This window comes from Dermacentor andersoni, chromosome 2, assembly GCF_023375885.2.
Source record: "Dermacentor andersoni chromosome 2, qqDerAnde1_hic_scaffold, whole genome shotgun sequence".
Taxonomy (NCBI): Eukaryota; Metazoa; Arthropoda; class Arachnida; order Ixodida; family Ixodidae; genus Dermacentor; species Dermacentor andersoni.
The window spans coordinates 27,192,153-27,209,752 of NC_092815.1; the positions used below are offsets into that span (position 1 = coordinate 27,192,153).

A 17,600-nucleotide genomic window follows, 5' to 3' on the forward strand; every position below is an offset into this window, starting at 1 on the left:
TAGCTTTTAACCACGATCACTTTCAAAGCCTTGATTGTAAACAACCTCTGGCTTTTTTTCAAAGGCCTCATTTTTGATTGTGTGGAATGCTTCGTTCCTAAAATAGCGAAAAAGTTCGAGCGCCGCAATTCATGGATTACGCGAGAGACGTTACAGATGAGGCGGAAACTTAAGCGATTAAAAAAGAAACGCGCCATAATAAAGGACAGCGAAGAACTGAAAGCCGATATTGATAACTTATCCGAAAAACTTCACGAAAAGATTGTCAAAGATAAAAGAGTATTATCACAGCACATTACTACTGTTACGTTTCGCCTACGACGCGCAGTATAGCCGGCGCGGATGCAACGGACGCCGGGGCTTCGTTCAAAGCGGCGGACATTTTGGCCCGTTCGGAGCTGCCGCAAAGCCTCCCCGCCAAGCGCGTCCAGGCGTGTTTCAGTGCCACGTGTCTTCGTGTGTGCGTGTGTGTGTGTGTGCCCACGCTTGTCAAAGCGCGGCAGCCGGGGAGAGGAGCTCCCCAAGTGTGAAGCGAGGAGGCCTGACCGGCGCCGGCTTGGCGGATGCGTCACTACACTCGTCTCAACGTGTCTCTCAGCCTGTCCGTGCCCCGCCATCACGTGGTCTCATCCCGTGACCTTCCTTCTTGCCCGCGACGCCGAGAGTATAAGAGCAGCTGCCCCCGGACGCCAGGAGAGAGGCTCCGATTTCTTCTGTTGAGTTACGTGCTCTCCCGTCTCTCCACTTCGGTCTACCTGACCGCCCGCTCTTTTGCGATGTTAGAATAAACAAGTTGTTCTGTTACCAGTCGACTCATGCTTTGCCGGGACCTTCGGATGCTTCCAGTTGTGCCCCAGGCCGCCAGGCCAACGCTACCCTTGGGGCTTGCAACCCATTTGCAACAACGGGCGTCAGCACTGAGATTACAACAACTCGTGCCAGCGGTGCGGTTACAACACTACCAAACTTTATCTGATCAATAAATGGTCACTACAACATCGACACGTCTCACATCACCTATACAACAGGTTACGCTACCAGACAGCGACACTCACTAGCTGTAACTCCATTTACAGCATGTGTCAACTGCTTCAAGTTGTCCTTTTTTCCTAGAACTATAGTAGATTGGAATAAGCTGGCCGATGAAACTGTAACACAGGACTTATTATCACTTTTCGAAACATATCTTTAATTAAAAAAAAACATTTTTTTGCACTTGCTGAGATCATTAGTGATAGCACTGTTTGACTGTATGATTGGGAAAGATCGCTGAAGTAACGTTGAAGAACTTGTTCTTGCGCCTGTTTTTTGCACTTGTGTGAAGCGCTTGTGTGAAGAATTTTTTTAGTGCAGTTCCCCATTTTTGTATGTATTCTGTTTTGTAAACTTACTCGTGTACCAAGCTGCTAAGATCTCGTTTAAGATCACAGCATGTATAAATAAAAAATAAAAATAAGGTGCAATAAGTGCCGTTGTGATTGTTTGCACTACTATGTTGACGTTCCTTTGTCCTAAGAGCACAGCTAAGAACCCCACACTTTAAAGGAAAGAAATGCGCCAAACCACCTGCGGAGAGAAGAAACTTGCACTCCACCTTACCTACAGCAGCTGTCCTGCAGTCTTCCTCGAAAGTTAGAGATAAGGACTGTCTCTCCTGTGGGTCTTTAAAGCACTCAACTTCTGTTTGTGACAGCAGCATCAACTACGAAGAAAAGTTGAAGAAACTGGCTGCAGAGAACCGATGTTATTGATGCACCGTGAGAGGACATCTTGCCAAAGACTGTTATAGAAAAGTAAAGTGTGGAACATGCAGAGGAAGACAAGTTTACTCAATGTGCGATCCCAAGTGGAAACCTAAGAAGACTGAACAAGAAAGTCCGGTAACCTCGAACAATCTTCATACCAGCTCTCGCTCGTATGTGGATGCCGACGTTTTATTGCAGACATTTTGGGCATGGATCATCCGAAAAAATCAAAGGGCCTAAATTCGTGGAATTGTAGACAGCGGAAGTCAGCGCACGTTCATTCGTGAAGACGTATCCAAGACACTTGGCTCGAAAGCACTTGGATCTGTTAATTTACAGCTAAATATTTTTGGATAGACAAGCACGGTTACCATACCAGTATGACAATTGAGAGTACCTGGTACAGGCCACTGAAGTACCGTTAGTCTACAAGGATGTTGTTCAAGTGCCACTCGTGCATGACTTTCTAAGAACCATTGAAAGCGACTGACACCTTCTTGCAGATAAGCTCTTATTACCGGACATGGCTGCTGTTCGTGGTATTAGCCTTTTAATTGGTGCTGACCAGCTATGGCAATTCATGTCCGGAGAAATGAAACGATACCACAGCCAGGAAGACTTGGTGGTGCTGGGTTCTGCATTTGGCTGGATGTTACAAGGACCACTTTCTTTTAACACCTCATTGGAAGCAGCACTCAACACATGCGTATTGCAAGTAAGTGCATCTACCGACTCTATCGATGATATTCTTTGGAGGTTCTGGGAGTTAGAGAGCATCGGGATTGTGCCAGTCGACAACACTCCAAATAAGCAACCTAATATGGTGCTAGAAAAAGCCGATTCTTCTAGCCGAAGACGGCTAGAAGATAACCGTTTGTAAGCACGGAAATGACTGATGTGTCTCGAAAAGAAAATGAAGAACAATCCAGAGTTTGCCTTAGGATATGATACCACGATCAGGAACTACAGATAAACCTTGTTAAACCGTACCCGCTTAAACAGAATTTTCGTTTTGTAAAACAGTAAATAATGTAAAAACAGTTGTGTTTCTTTATAGGCCGTGACCATTTATTCCATAACATTAAGAGACAGAAAGAGAGCGGTTTGGATTAGACAGTAAACGGGTATCGCCGATATAATTGTATTAAGAGAAAAAATGGAGCTGGGCAGTTCATGTAATGCGCAGGTTAGTTAACTGGTAAGCCATTAGGGTTACAGAATGGGTGCCAAGAGAAGGGAAGAGCAGTTGAGGATGGCAGAAGACTAGGTGGGGCGATGTAATTATGACATTCGCAGGCGCTAGTTGGAATCAGTTGGTGCAGTACAGGTGTAATTGGAGATTGCAGAGAGAGGCCTATTCCTACAGTGGACATAAAATAGGATGATGACGATGGCTTGTGACAAGCCACTATGAAAGAAACAATGAATGGGCAATCTATATTCAAAGGAGCAGCACAGATTAAATGAAAGGCTGGGTTTTTGGCTGTGTGGGGAATGACACTGACTGCTGGTCCGCTATTGCCTATGTCCTGGCGGACATGTGTCTCACCTAACAAATCGCTGAAACAAGCTCAACGTTCTGAAAGCTCAGCATCACCACACATCAAGTTTGCCTACATCTCAGAATGCCTTCAACTCCTACAATATGAGGTGCTGCGGTGTGATGTCTGCAAGCTTTTTCCCATTAAGGGGGGATGCGACAATTGAAGTGGTCAAAATGGTAAAAATTTTTGATTTCCCGATGTATTTTTTTTTCGTGATCCACGGACCTTCTTTTACCTCGTGGTGAAATATTATAACAAAATATGCAGTAGATATTGAGAAAACAGCACTTTCCTAGAGCACCGTCATCAAAAAGTGCGAAAAAACCGGCCTTCGGAAGGTGCCATCGCACCGCGGATAGCTCAGCTATCCGATGACGCAGAGTCGCCTGGTATCATCGTAAAGAGGAGAGATCGGACCTCAAGATAGCCGCAGCGCCATATTTCTCCACCGAAAAATAAAACCAGCAAATGCGAGCGAAAAAGAGGTAAAAGCGGCATCGTGATTGGGTGCAGTAGTCACCTGAGAAGCATGGAGCGCTCTTATTGGCTGTTGTACATTTGTATTGCCCGTGAAACACACTCGCGTGCATTGGCACAGCAGCGCTTTGTGCGTTCCATTCATTGTGCTTCACCATCGTGGCAGCCGAACTACCCTAACGCATGTGTTCTGTGATGAGCCCCAAAGGAAGCAAGTTCCGAACGGCCCACGCGTATGGAAAACGTCGAAAGGCGTCCAACAGAAGACAAAAACTGCCTGCAGAAGCGGATGCCGTCACCCGTGTTGACGAGGTGCGACCGGCACACGCGGGTGATTGGGAAAGCGCATCTGCGTGCAGTGCTGACGATGCGACCGCGTGCGCTGGTGACGACGTGACCGTGGGCTGTGTTGACGACGCGACCGTGGGCTGTGTTGACGACGCGACCACACGCTGTGGTGATAACGCGACCATGTGCACTGGTGATGAGGCGACCGTGAGCTGTGTTGACGTCGTGACCATGGGCTGTGTCAACGACGCGACCGCGTGCGGCGGTGATAACGCGACCACGTGCGCTGGTGACGACGCGACCGTGGGCTGTGGTGACGACATGCCCGCATGCGGTGGTGAAGGCGCACCCGTGTGTGGTCGTGACAGCAATGTGACATCGGCGAGAGTAGACGTCGCGTCAAATATTCAGCTGCGGATTTCAGCTCCGATTCCCACGAATGAAGAGATTGCGAAACGAGCGGATGTTTTGAATGCGCTGTCATCTGCAACAAAGAGCAAATTTCAGCTTTTGAAAGAAGGAGAGTGTGCTGACAACATGGTTCACGAGTCATCGTTTTTCATTGTATATAAAGCACTCTTAAACGAGCTGCTCTCTGCAGCAAGCTGCAATCAGTGCGGGAAAACACCAATTTGTGTTGAAACTGGGCCATGTATTGGGCTTGCGACTAAAATGGAACTGTTGTGTGACGACTGTGAGGTGATAAGCAAAAGGTGGTCATCCCCAAGATGTGCTGGCACTCAGAAGATGAACCCTTTTGAAGTGAATGTTCATGCACTGAGAGCTGTGCAGTCAGTAGGCAAAAAGCAAGCCAGATTGAATGATGTTTTCTTCCACATGGACATTTCCCATGGAGGACTGCATCACAAATCCTATGCAAGGCTGCACTGTAGGCATAGTCACCCTGCCACTGCCTCAGCAGCCATGACAATAATACGAAAGTGCACAGAAGGTGCGCGAGATCTACAGGGAACTTGGATGACAAGGGGCCACACAAGTCACACTGGTGTTGGCTGTGTTATTGAATTATATTCTGGTCTTGTCTTGGACCACTGTGTCCTGTCCAATTATTGCCATGGATGTTCTCTTGGCCCCAAGCCTGGAGACAGTATTTATTCAGAGTGGCATGAAGAACACCAACCACAATGCCAAAAAAACACTGAGGCAAGTGCAGGCCAAATGGAAATACAGTCGAACCCGACTATATCGAACCCGTTTACATCGAATTATTCTATATATCGAACAATTTCTGGTCACGGTATAGTTACAATGAGTATATATAGCAAAAATTACGCTTACATCGAACAAATATTGCGGTGACTCCCGATATATCAAACGTGAAGCGGCGGAAAAGTGCCCCCAGAAGTTGGCTTTCCCTAGCGGTAGCGGGGAAACCCGGCGGCGCGGCTCCATCCAACCGCTCTCCCTACCGTGACCGCGCTGGCTCGGGCTGTTCGGGCGAGCCGTCGACACTCCCCCTGTCACGCATAGTGAAGTATATTATCCTCCCTCTTTCTCTATCAATCAGAGGCTCTCGTGCGCTCTTCGTGCAAGATGGCGAAAGTGCGAGTTGCCTAGCTGCTTCTCTGGTTAATCGTGTTTGCGCCTTGTGGGCCTTCTCCCGCAGTGTTGCCGTGATGAAGCGGCAGAATTCGCCTTTCGTCGTGAAGATCGAAATCATAAATCGCGTCGAACGCGATGTCCCCGCAGCGTGCAAGATTCCGCGGAGCACTCTCAGCACGATTAGGGCTAAAGTGGCCAGACTCGCAACCCGGTGCCCATGGCGCCCGACGCGTACGCACGGCCGTGTACGAGGCGTTCTTCATACGTGCCGGTTTCCCCGTGCTCGGTGATGACTGTAAATTCTGATGAATGTGACGAAGCCGTTGCCGGTGTTGCCGAAGTTTGGAGCGAGCTGTCAAAATTTCCGGGACATTCAAATCAACGGTGGACGAGTTTGTGAGTGCAGATGATAGTGTCGCGACGACGGTAGATCCCGAAACGAAGACTACATCGCCGACATCGAACCGAGCACAAATGAAAGTAGGCACGTTGAGGAAAGCAACTACGGTCCTTTGCCCACATCCTCCGAAGTGATTGGTGCACTCGCATTAGTCCGGTGCTTCTGCGCGAATGCGGAAGGTTGCGGCCTCAGCTGCTCAGACTCCTTAGACAACGTGGGGAAGTACGTGCGTCGCAGGCAGCGAAATTGCCCAAGCAGAAGAAAATGCAGGACTAATTTATGCGAAACTAAGCTAGTTTCGTCAACAAAGTGATTTTATAAATGGTATGTGCTTTTATGACATCGAATTATTTAGCAGGCTTATATCGAATTATGCTCTATATCGAACTGATAGGCGTTTTTTTGCGAGTTCGATATAGCCGGGTTTGACTGTAATTGCGGCAAAAACCATGTTTCAGCGGTCTCTTCAGAAATACCAGTTCTGTTACACAAATGTCCTTTATGATGGGGATAGCCGCACTTATATTGCCCTCAGTGAAGAGAAGGCGTCTGGTTTCATACCCATACACAAACAAGAGTGTATGAATCCTGTAAAAAAAGATGGGAACTGCTTTGTGCAACCTTGTTGAGAAAAACAAGAGCAAGGACCGTGAGCTCAGCATGAGTGGAAAGGGCCGCCTAGCGCAGGGTTTAATTAAAAATCTGTCAAATTATTATGGCTTAGCCTAAAAGGTCCCGCAAGTGATGTGACTGCTATGGAAAAGGCCGTCATGGCTACTTTTCACCATATAACATCGACCGATGATGAGCCAGATCACGAGCACTGTCCCACTGGCATGAACTCTTGGTGCAAGTTTAATTCTGCGATGGCCTCAGGTCAACCAGCCCCTGCACACAAGCTGCAGCTTCCTGCACATATTCGAGCAGCACTGCTGCCTATATACAGTGCAGTCCACTTATAACGATATCGAGAAAGACGAAAAATATGATCGTTATAACCGATGACCGCTATATCTGGACTGCAGTTACCCAAAAAAAAAAAAATTTTAAACGCGTTTGCGCTCTTTACCTTTGCAGCTCTGAACTCGAATTCGCTACTTGCTCTAAAGAATAGATGATGTATACAGTAGGCCGTGAAAAACAAACTTTATTTCTAGCGCCAATGACCGTGTCAAGGATTAGGCGCGCCGAAATAGTCCGAAATCTGCACTTGCTTTTGCGGCAGCTTCAGCTTCACAACCGCAGTGTGCATGGATTCCAGCTGCTGCGCGAACACTGGCGGCAATCCTTTAGCATGCATAAAATCAATTAAGGAGTCGATCGACGACAGTGCACTTTGCGTGGACATCGTGGTCGGGGTCAAGGAGCCACTGTCGATCTAGTTGTCACTGTTGCTGATGCCGTCGCCACCGTCGCACAACTTTGCCTCTGTCGAGACAGCACATCTTCGGCGATCGCCTCGTCGGTGACCTCATCGCAGAACGAGGCAGCACTGTCTGCAGTCAAAAACTCCTCCTTCGACACACCACCTGTGTCACCAGTAGGAACGAGCTCCCAGAGCTCGGTTATGTCAGCGAATTCCACCGGGTCGGTCTCAGCGGGTTGGGGAAGTTCGTCCTTACGCACAAAGCCCGCCTTCTTGAAGCAATTGGTGATGAACCACTGGTAAAGTGCCTCTTCAACATCGGCGTACAAAGGGTCTCTAACCCCTTTTCCACTGATCGGAATGGCCGCTGATAGCTCCTGCCTTCACAATCGCGGTGTTCCCGGTTTTCAAGATGGTTGATATCGTTAACTAAACGAGCTCATACTTCTTCACGAGGGCGCTCACCTTGAAGCCGCATCGAGAGTCCTGCAAAATATCAATCTTCGTGTCAAGCGACACAGCTTTGCGCTTTGTCGGCGCCATCTTCGAACTGGGTTGAACCGTTTGTTGCACGCTGCTTCGGTGGCGTCAGCCTGCTATCGCGAGAGAGACGCGGGACGGGCGCCACCGCGCCGCTTTGCTTGTCGCTTCTTTTTTTCTTTCTCTCTCTATCGGAGCGACTGTGGCCGATGCGCATGAAGCAGCTAGCGCCATCTTGTGGCGCGCTGCGCCAACGTCGGCTGCGCCTACTCGTGCGCGGGCGGGGCGAGACGCGCTATGCGGTAATGGCGGCAGATACGAGCTTACGGAGGTAAACATTGCCTCGTCTCGACATCGTTCGTTTCAGGGAACTAAGCAACGCAAATGTTTCGATTATTTGGCACAGAAAACGCCGTCCAGACGGCAAAATTTTGATCGTTATATCCGATATGCGGTGAATAACCTATCGTTATAAATGGTTTTTTCCCCATAGACCTAATGCATAAAATGACACTCTCATGTCGACCCATCGTTATAACCGATATATCGTTATATGTGGTATCGTTATAAGTGGACTGCACTGTATAAGCGTCTACAGTAAAACCTCGTTAAACCGTACCCGCTTAAACAGTAGTTTCGTTTTAAAAGTAGTAAAGTCAGATCCCTGACTCAGCAGCCATTGAACATAATGTGTTTTGTATCTGCATAAACCTTACCAGCTTATTGCCTACGCATCGGTTAAAACGTAGCGTTTCCACTTTTCGTCGCGCAAACCCGGCGGTGCGTCGTCTCCATCGAGCGGCCTGGCAGAACAACAACCCTCAGAGATCGGAACAACGACCTCCAAGCGCCCTGCATGTTTGCGCGTGAGGCCACATCAACATGAACATCAGTTCGGCGCTGTGCCAGAGAGCGTTGTCTAGCCTGTGGCATAGTGCAAGTGAGGAATCGTATCAAAATCAGGACTTTTGTTTAAAGCAAAACAGTGAGAAGTCAAAAGTATCATGTCACCACACCTTTAAGACAGCTGAACTATATGAGGTCAGAAAGGCAGTGCTTGGCATACCCAGGTGGTTCCCCTCCGAAACAATGACAAAGTTTAAAGGTGCTTAGTTGCAGAGCTCCAACAAGAACCAGCATATTTAGCAGGCTATAGCTAATGGCCTCTCCCCAATTTGTTAGCAGCTCCAAAAGGAACACAGTAAAAATCTCTAAAACCCTCTCATTATATGCAACTTTCTGGGTCAACATCATAAATGTGATCGCAGTGCCCACCTTTCTTCACTGTAGCTGTACTCCTCTACTATTTCAAGGCTGTCACCATCACGGACTGCCACAGGGTTTCCTTCCTCATCCACATACTGTATGTTGGACACATTTTCTGCTGCGTGATCACCTGCAATTAAATGTGACGACAAGACACATCTCGGTGACTTTTGAGCAAATGGCAGAAGCATTTATTAACACAGGATGTGCAAAGTTTGCAACAGAATGAGATAAAGTAGACATAACATTTTGAATCAGCTTGCACTTAAGGAACAGCTTTGATTTACTTACCAACCATGCACTACACCCCTTTTGCCTTCATATTTGTGTGCGATTCTCGGTGATGTGAAATGTGGTTGAAGGTAGAGATCACTTACGTGAACCGCCAGATGAGCGTGCTTCATCCTCATCCAAACCAAGTAATGCATCCTCGTCAGCAAGGTCAAGCTCATAGTCATCCTGAAAATGAAAAATTCACATGAGCATAAACAAGTAGCAATAGTCTGCCTAGATGTTGCTCTGTAGCAATGAAGTGACCCTGGAAGGTTAGACGTTGTGGAAAAGTGGAAGCACGACGGTTATGCGTCATTACATGTGTCAATTTGTAACCAAGATAATTATGCCAATGCCTCGAATTCATTACGCGTTGCATACTAGACACTCAACTTGCTTGAATATGACGTCTGCGTCGTTTAACCGGCAAGCTGCGTTATTTACACAACGAAAGTCGCTGCGATGCCAATTAAACATTTACGTCTGCTACATACAACAATAATGCAGAGGTTGCTACTAATAACGCCAAGATTCACGAGATGCCGATGCAGGAAGGCGGTCATAGGTAAGAAATTCAAACGTATAAAAATATTTAATAAACGCGATGACTTCACTTTGTTATGGTGATTGACTTGGCGGCGTTTTGCATCTCTGCCAATGTGAGACCGAGTGGTCTGCATTCTCCGATTGTTTTGTTTTGAATCGGGCGATACCGCGAGCGCCATTTGCCACCACGCGCTCACGGCCCGCGCGATGCTACAGGTTGCCGCCTAATAACTCGGCACGCTGCGCAAAGTTGGCACTACAGCAGATTAAAGCGTTATCAAGCTGTGAGCGTTGCCAACAGTGTTACGATCCTCACCTTTCCCTGAATGTCGTCGTCCAAAATGTCATCTTCGGCGATTCTGCAAGAACAAACATCATTTTCAGTTGAAGTAGGTAAGACAAGCCTGCACGTCGTCTCGCCCACATCAAGTACTACACATTTAACAGATTGAACGCGTAAACAAAGCTTATGTAAGGAAATCAAGGCAAACAGGCGGCTAGCTTTCGGCTACTCGGTTTACCGCCTAGTTGTTAAGTTGCCTTCCGTAAGTGTACAGCTACTTATACAAAAAAAGAACTGCATTGATATTAAATCCTGATAAAGAAAACAAAAGACAAACGCAACTGAAATACGTGACATTATGGATCCTTCTCGCTTTGACTGAAAGTGCGGGCACTCACCTTGCCATGTCTGTGATAAGTTAGGCTTCAGATCGACGAGTTTGATGATGTTTGAGTGGTTGTTTTTAAATGACTGCTTGAACTTCTCGCAAGCCTGTTGTCTGACATTGAAGCATTGTAGTGGTCACTTAAAGTAATTAGTTTTCGCTAAAATTAAGTTAATTCACATGTGTATAACGGTACAACAGAGACGCGACGCCATAGTCAAACGGCCCAGCTACTCGTACAGGCGTGCTACCGTGCTGCAACGTGTAAATGAGAGAAATGGCGCTACATACAAATGCAATATAAATGCCAAATTTATTGTTGGTAATACTTGCGACTAATTAACTATTTTGTAAATCGTCATAACAGCTGCACATGAAAAATAAAAACACTGGATGTAAGCCCAATAGGGATCGAATTCGATCGATCGCGATCGAATCAGTCGGACTGCGATGGCTCCCTCCCGCGCGTGCTGCACCTTTCTCTATGGCTGCACTGCAGGAGGAGAGAGCCAGTCGCGGTCGAGAATTGCGATCATCGGGCGCGATCGGCTCCCTTCCGCAGATTGAGCAAAGAAGCCAATCGCGATCAAAAGTGCGCCGTGTGACACCCGTACTACGTGAATAAATACGACGCGACGGTGTCAGGTTGGGTTGAGACAGGCAGGACAGTAAAGACTGTCCCGAGCCGACAGCTGATAGCACCACAGAACACCTATACACGATAGCACTATACATAGAATAAAGAATAACGCGCCGTGCACGCCGACGGACGCGCTACTGGTGGCGGCCTTGCGCAGAACACGCGGGAGAGGAGCCTGGCGCGCGCCGTAGTTTGTTGTGTCGCTAATCGTGCGTCTCCGTCTTATTCACGTTTTCAGAGCAAGATAGGAAACACCATTCGCACGTGTGGGGTGGCCAAAGCTTCAGGGAATGTCGAAGAAGAATTGTTGCAGGGTGGGGGGCTCAAATACCGGTGAAAATGTGCCGGCGATACGGTTCTAATCATCCCCGGCAAAGCCTCATCAGCGGGAGTAACGGGAGCAAAAATGGATCGTCGCTTCGAAGGGAAATTTTTTGTTCTCATCCTTTCCTTTGTCTCGTCGGTGTTTGTTTCCACTCGATCATAGACGCGTGAGCAACGAAGTTCTTCTGCAGTGCAGAATGAGGTTTAAAAGCATTTCGCTAAAGTTTGGAATGCTGTTTGCCGCTTATAAATTGTTTTCCGCTTTTTTACCGCGTTGCGCTAGCTAGGCAGCACGACTGCACGAGCGCATTGCGTTGTATGTTAAAGCTACTGAAGTTTGCAAGAACTGAAATTGTTGGTTTCATGTGGCGCGGTAAATCCTCGCACCAGCTGTTGCGCACTTCATGTTTTTACATCTATTTTATGTGTGGCTTCGCACATGTTTAACTGTTGCTAGTTGCTCCATGCATAACTCTTGTCGATTCTTTTGAGCTGCGAAGTTTTCACCCTGCCTTGTTTGTAAATGGTTAAATCACGCTGTGTCTTATCGGAATGATACCAAGGAAGTGCTTCTTTAACAGCTTTATTCTTTTCGCCCTAGGGCATCTTAGATATTGTTTGCGTTTTTGGAAATGTGTTTAGAAAATAGGTAGTTCAGGGCGACAATTGCTAATAGCTGCTGCATATGGTATTTTTGTTCCATTTCTCGCTGAAAAGTTCGCGTCCCGTTTGGGAAGTCATCACACCTCGATGCTGCCTGAGCAAACTTAACACGCCGAGTGATTTGTTTGTTTCACAACGTAGTCCCGTCTTGCATGTGAGTTTTGTACTCAACTGAATGACTAAACCGGGGCTTGCCGCCAGCGCTCATCTACTTTGACTGGCGCTGCTCTGCCTTTAAATATATCATGTGGCACCTCTCTCTAGTAATATAAAAAAATACTGAAAAGTTAGTCAGTCTTTAGCTTTGTACGTTTCCAAGCAGCTCTCTTGGGGAATTTAAAATTGCACAAACTGCAGCGGGAACGGTAGTTCATCGGCGTACGTATGCAGCAGAAATGCATCGGCGGTACAGCACTAACACGCGCTTTTATTAACCCGTGTGTTTGGTGACTTCGTTGGCTAGTGTACGCGTTTCCATCAATAAATTGGCAATTACTCTTCTTGAGGTGACTTCGACTGCAGTTATTCGGCGATGTCACATGTATTCATCGGCAGAAAAATCACAACGGCATATGCAGAGATTGCACCGTGCGGGTTTGTTTGATATAAGTCTGCACTAACGACGGGTGCTTATTATTCAGGTACAGAAACAGCATTGCGGCAAGGGTAGAATAAAAAAGAAAACCATCGAGAGATCGCATCACTCAACAATATTTATCGCCTAGTCAACATGAGCTCCACGTCATGTAAATGGGGTTCATGGCGTTTGTCTGCGGGGCACACCTTGCACGTATGTGGACCATGTTGTCCCAAACACCGGTAACATCGTGATCATACCCGATCGCACAGAGGTCAGCATCTTCCCTACAGCTGTCACCGCAGAAGAAGCAGCCTGGCACCCGAACAAAGGAGAAATCGCAGCCGCGAACTTCAGCCATCCTTGCTGCAAAGGGTTGTCGTCTGCTACTGCTCCCGCGTGTACTGTTGGAAGCGTCCGCTAGGAGGCGTCATCGTACGGCGCGTATGGGCGCGTCGTGTACGACTTGTCGCATACGACGAATGCGAGCGGAGCGTAGCTCCACCTAGAGAACCGGCACCCTTGCATGGACGCTCGGAAAACTGCGTAACTTCGCAGAGAAAGTGAAAGCAAACGTGTTTGCACATCTCTCTCCTTTTAAACAAACAACAATATATCCTGCGTATTCACATCACTTGTGCGATGATCATCGTTGCTACATCTTTATACCGATGTCACATGATCACTTCCGATCGTGATCATGCCCGATCCGGATCGGAACTTTCGACCGCGATCGCAGCTTGCGCAAAGGAACCCATCGCGACCAAGAAATTTGATCCTGATCGGGTTTGGTCGCGATCAAAAGAGCGCCGTGTGACACCTGTGTTGTGCTATTTTTAAAAATGATTATATTAAAAACTAACACTTTGTTTACGAGTTGATGCATTTATATAATGTATGTCGATGACCTAGATGGTACACGACTTGGAAAAACGAACAGCGCTAAAAACGGGGCCATACAAAAGCAAGACGGCGTACTACCGTGTGTCTTGTTTCAGGCCAGACTTGTTGCAACCCAAATAACAGTGGAGATCACCACTGTTTTCCAGCCAGATCTTCTAGTGAGTGGTACGGCTACGTATGGGAGAGGGCAGACATTATTTTGCAAGTTGGCTATTTCTCATTGCCCTTTTGGCGTTGTGGCCATGCTATATATTATTCTAGATTTAAAAATGCAGCAACAAAGCTCTGTGCTGGAATTTCGATAGTGTCATATGATGCAAGTTTCACTCACTTTTGGTGACCTGCTGTTCTGCTTGTTTGAAAGTAACTTGCAATCATGGTATTGTAGTCATCACACGATGCATATTGCTATTTGATCCCACTCGGGAACTGATGAGAAAGACAGTCCGAAGTAGGGCTACTTCCTATTTAGAAGCCTTTGTGAAAGTTATGGCATCTGTTGTTCACAGTAAAATAAGGACCACTAGCTCCGAGAGATTTGAAAGTGTCTTGTCTCCCGACATCAGTCTATTCTGAAAATTGCTGAGACATTCAGTTAGGATGGGCTTCCCGCAGCAAGCAGCACGTGTTACAACGGGGTAGGCGAGCCTCAGCTAGGCGACTGGCCACAGCTGCCTGGTGTTAGGTGATTGGGCAGCGACGAGACGCTCCCCCTATGTCCATTATTATCCGCTAACTTCATTCTTGATGCCTTTTACGCACTACACTCCCCTTCTTAACACTCTTTCCCATTAGTCACCGTCACACTACTCAACATTTACCGGCTTGTTGAATGGCATGGCAGCTGCTAACATTCCTATATTTGTTTCTGCGTGGACTTCGAGGCCATTTACCTACTTGCCCTGCCACCACTTTGTTGTGGTGGTTTCTTAGCTTCCCTGGCCCAGCACCTCTGTCCTTGATATATTTTGCCATGTGTAAATCAGCGTACTGTAGGTGTTTCATTCTTGTCATATTTTAAAGCGAAGCTTTCTTTGCCTCTTCCTTTAACTTTCCCACTGCTGTTGTCTTGCACACCATATCGGGGGTGGTTCAGAGTGTGCATATATATACATGGAAGGAGCGTGGCAGAGAGGAAAGAAGACTTGAGAAACATGTTCGGACCTTTGCACTGTGTCAAATGTGCACAATGCTCTCTGGGGTTCCCTGGGCGTTGATCGCCACATTAGCCTCTTGACACCTGCAATTAGCTCTGACCACCTGCAAAAGCACTGTAGAAATTGCAATGCTTACCTTTCTACTATATCCAAGTCCAACGGAAAGCTAGATAGAATGGTAGAGAGGGGGGTAGAGGAGGCAGAGAATGGGTAGAACCGACGCAGTTGCAAAACGATTGAACAGCCTTGCCACTCTTAGCTCACAGTTGCCATACAGAGGGGGTGGATAGGAAAAAGGCAACTTGAGAAGGCAAGGAATCACTCCTACTATAGACATGAAAGCGGTTTCAGGAAAACTGGATAAACTCAAGTTCAAGGTATAGTGACATGACAACACCGCCTCCCCCTTTGGACTGCCACTAGCCCGTGCCTTGCTTTCACACTCAAGCTTTCTCTTTCATCCATGTGGGTCTATTGGCACCCACCTCCTGAAGCTTTCCGTTCCATGGGAAAGAAGAAGGGGGGGGGGGGGTGAATTGACCCACCTGGCTGCGCCATTGCACTTGGCCCAGATTTTCTGTGGCTGGTCATGTAAGGAACTGAACTATTAACGCATTAAGGGCCCCCATGTCGCAGAAAATCCAGTGCTGGCATCCACCGTCGGTGGTGTTGTCCGTCAGAAATAATCATCCCGAATCACAAACCCGCAGGCCCTCTGTGTTGCGCATAAGCGTTACTGAACTAATCAAATTTCTCAAAGTGATATGTGTCAGAAAATTGGTACCAAGTCCGACTTACGCACCACCTACACACATGAAAGCTTTGGATTGTAATTTGAATATACGAGACAATGCAATTTTGTTATGCAGAAACACAAACCCCTTTTTCCTTGCTTATGAGGGTATGAGACATTAATGAGTCACTGCTTGTTGCCTCTGCCGCATAGGTGTATGATCTGTTGCACTGCCCTGCACTGCCACCGGGATTGGAACACCAGTGTCGCAAAATATACGGTGTCGGTACTAACAAGCCCGAAACGATATCGCATTCCACTCTAAAGCTTAAGCGTGAAGCCTGAAGCTTAAGCGCCCTCCAAGTTCTTTTTGTAGCACAAAGGATGAAAAGCAGATGCATTTGTAGAAAGAGCATCTCCTGCATTGCAGTCACTTTGACCAGACATTACCAAGATGTACAATAATTTCGGTGCAAGAATTTCAAGGGTACATCATCACTCTTATACACCAAGCCTCCACACATACCAAGACTGACTTATTTTCCATTCCACAAGTGTGACCTAACAGTGTAGTTAAATACATTTCACTTTCTACTCACTTTAAACTAAAGGAACGCTTATGAAAGCATCTTTAATACAGTTCACATATGGTATTGCATGACATATATCTCGCCAGCTGTTCAAAGCCATGTGCTCGAAAAGTTCTGCTGGGGAAAGACGCCAACTTGACTATGCAACTGCATGCAAGCTTCCAAATTAGTTTCTTGAAACAGCAACATAGGAGAGACAAGAAGGCAATAAGAAATGGCTTATAGATTTTTCAGTAGCACATGTGTAAATAGAGAACAGCTATTCTTGATTTTAGCTGCAAGTATTTTTCTTCTGGCTTACAAAGCACCTTGCCAGAAATAACAAATGTGTGTCATGGCATATGAACCAGAATAAGAGCTCAAAAACTAATGAAAACAGTTTATTTCACGAGTTCATCCTCAACATAAATAAACTTCATCAGAAAAGCACTGGTCAGAGTCAAAAAGATGTCTTGCAAATAATAAAACTCAATAAGTGTGCATGAAATTTTTCAGCTGAAGCTGCCCTGCATCACACTGTCAGCATCAGTGTGTTTTCGTTGTAAGCTTATGGAGCAGGATTGTGCTCCCTTCTGCATGTATCAGGAACTGTAAAGGTGTAGATCATGAGTTGTAGTTGAAGTAGTCCAATGTAGTCGAAGTTGGTGCTGTCTCGGAATGTGCAATGGATGTAGACTGGCCTTGACTGGAGTGCAAAGGCAACGGCATGCTCAAAGGAGTAACTGCATCTATGCGCTTGCGACTCTGCAGCAATGGTGCAGGTCCTTTTCTCTGTGGAATGGGCGCCGCCTCTCTCTGGACAACTGCAACCACACTGCCACTTGGAATGCGGCAACGGTCTCTGTCAAAGAGGAAGAGATATAACTCACTTTTTCACATACAGTAATCCCTCTTTATAACGAAGTCAGTGGGATGGCGAAAATTTTTTTTTTATAAGCAGTAATTCTATATAAGTGACCATTTTAGAAAAGCTAAAGCAGTCGAGCTTTAATTGCACCACAACTGCAAGGAAGTCAAAATACAATGTACTCAGTGAAGCAAAACTTTATTCAGGTGCATAAAGGCAGTGAGCTTTGGCTGTTTCAAATTTTTACCGGGTGCGAGCAACCCCTGCTCTAATTTGACCACAAGGTTGTGGTCGCCACCCATGCATTCAACCTTGTTTCGCAGCAGGCGTAGGTACTCCCACATCTGCACCATAGTTGGCACTTCACATGGCTCTTCGTCCTCGTTGGAGCCACCAACAGTGTCAATTAGCATCTCCGCATGTCACTGGGGCGACCACGAGAGCAGCAGCGTCAGCCAATGCAAATGTCTCGAAGTTGCCTTCTACCTCTTACCCAGCAATATTATGAACAGTCTGGAGAGCGAATGAGGAGGGGAAGGCAGTGGCCGCT

At 46.9% G+C, this 17,600-nt stretch overlaps 2 protein-coding genes across 6 annotated transcripts in view; both read right to left on the minus strand.

Moving 5' to 3' along the window:
- LOC126542537 (uncharacterized) overlaps window positions 1-10,867 on the minus strand; it is a 129,616-nt gene extending 118,749 nt beyond the window's left edge. For 4 of the 5 annotated variants that reach the window (XM_050189649.3, XM_055077320.2, XM_055077321.2 and 1 more), the window contains exons 1-4: window positions 10,630-10,866; window positions 10,265-10,307; window positions 9,507-9,588; window positions 9,139-9,259 (exon numbers count right to left, since the gene is read on the minus strand). In XM_050189649.3, the coding sequence (XP_050045606.1) occupies window positions 9,139-9,259; window positions 9,507-9,588; window positions 10,265-10,307; window positions 10,630-10,637 (254 nt within the window). In that variant the 5' untranslated portion in view covers window positions 10,638-10,866. Of the gene's footprint in view, window positions 1-9,138; window positions 9,260-9,506; window positions 9,589-10,264; window positions 10,308-10,629 lie in introns of all 5 variants that reach the window. The other variant, XM_055077322.2, reaches the window with a different exon arrangement.
- Window positions 10,868-16,570: 5,703 nt separating this feature from the next.
- stc (nuclear transcription factor, X-box binding stc) overlaps window positions 16,571-17,600 on the minus strand; it is a 41,568-nt gene continuing 40,538 nt past the window's right edge. Inside the window, exon 12 of the mRNA XM_050189647.3 lies at window positions 16,571-17,044. Within this exon, the coding sequence (XP_050045604.2) occupies window positions 16,807-17,044 (238 nt within the window). The 3' untranslated portion in view covers window positions 16,571-16,806. The remainder of the gene's footprint in view (window positions 17,045-17,600) is intronic.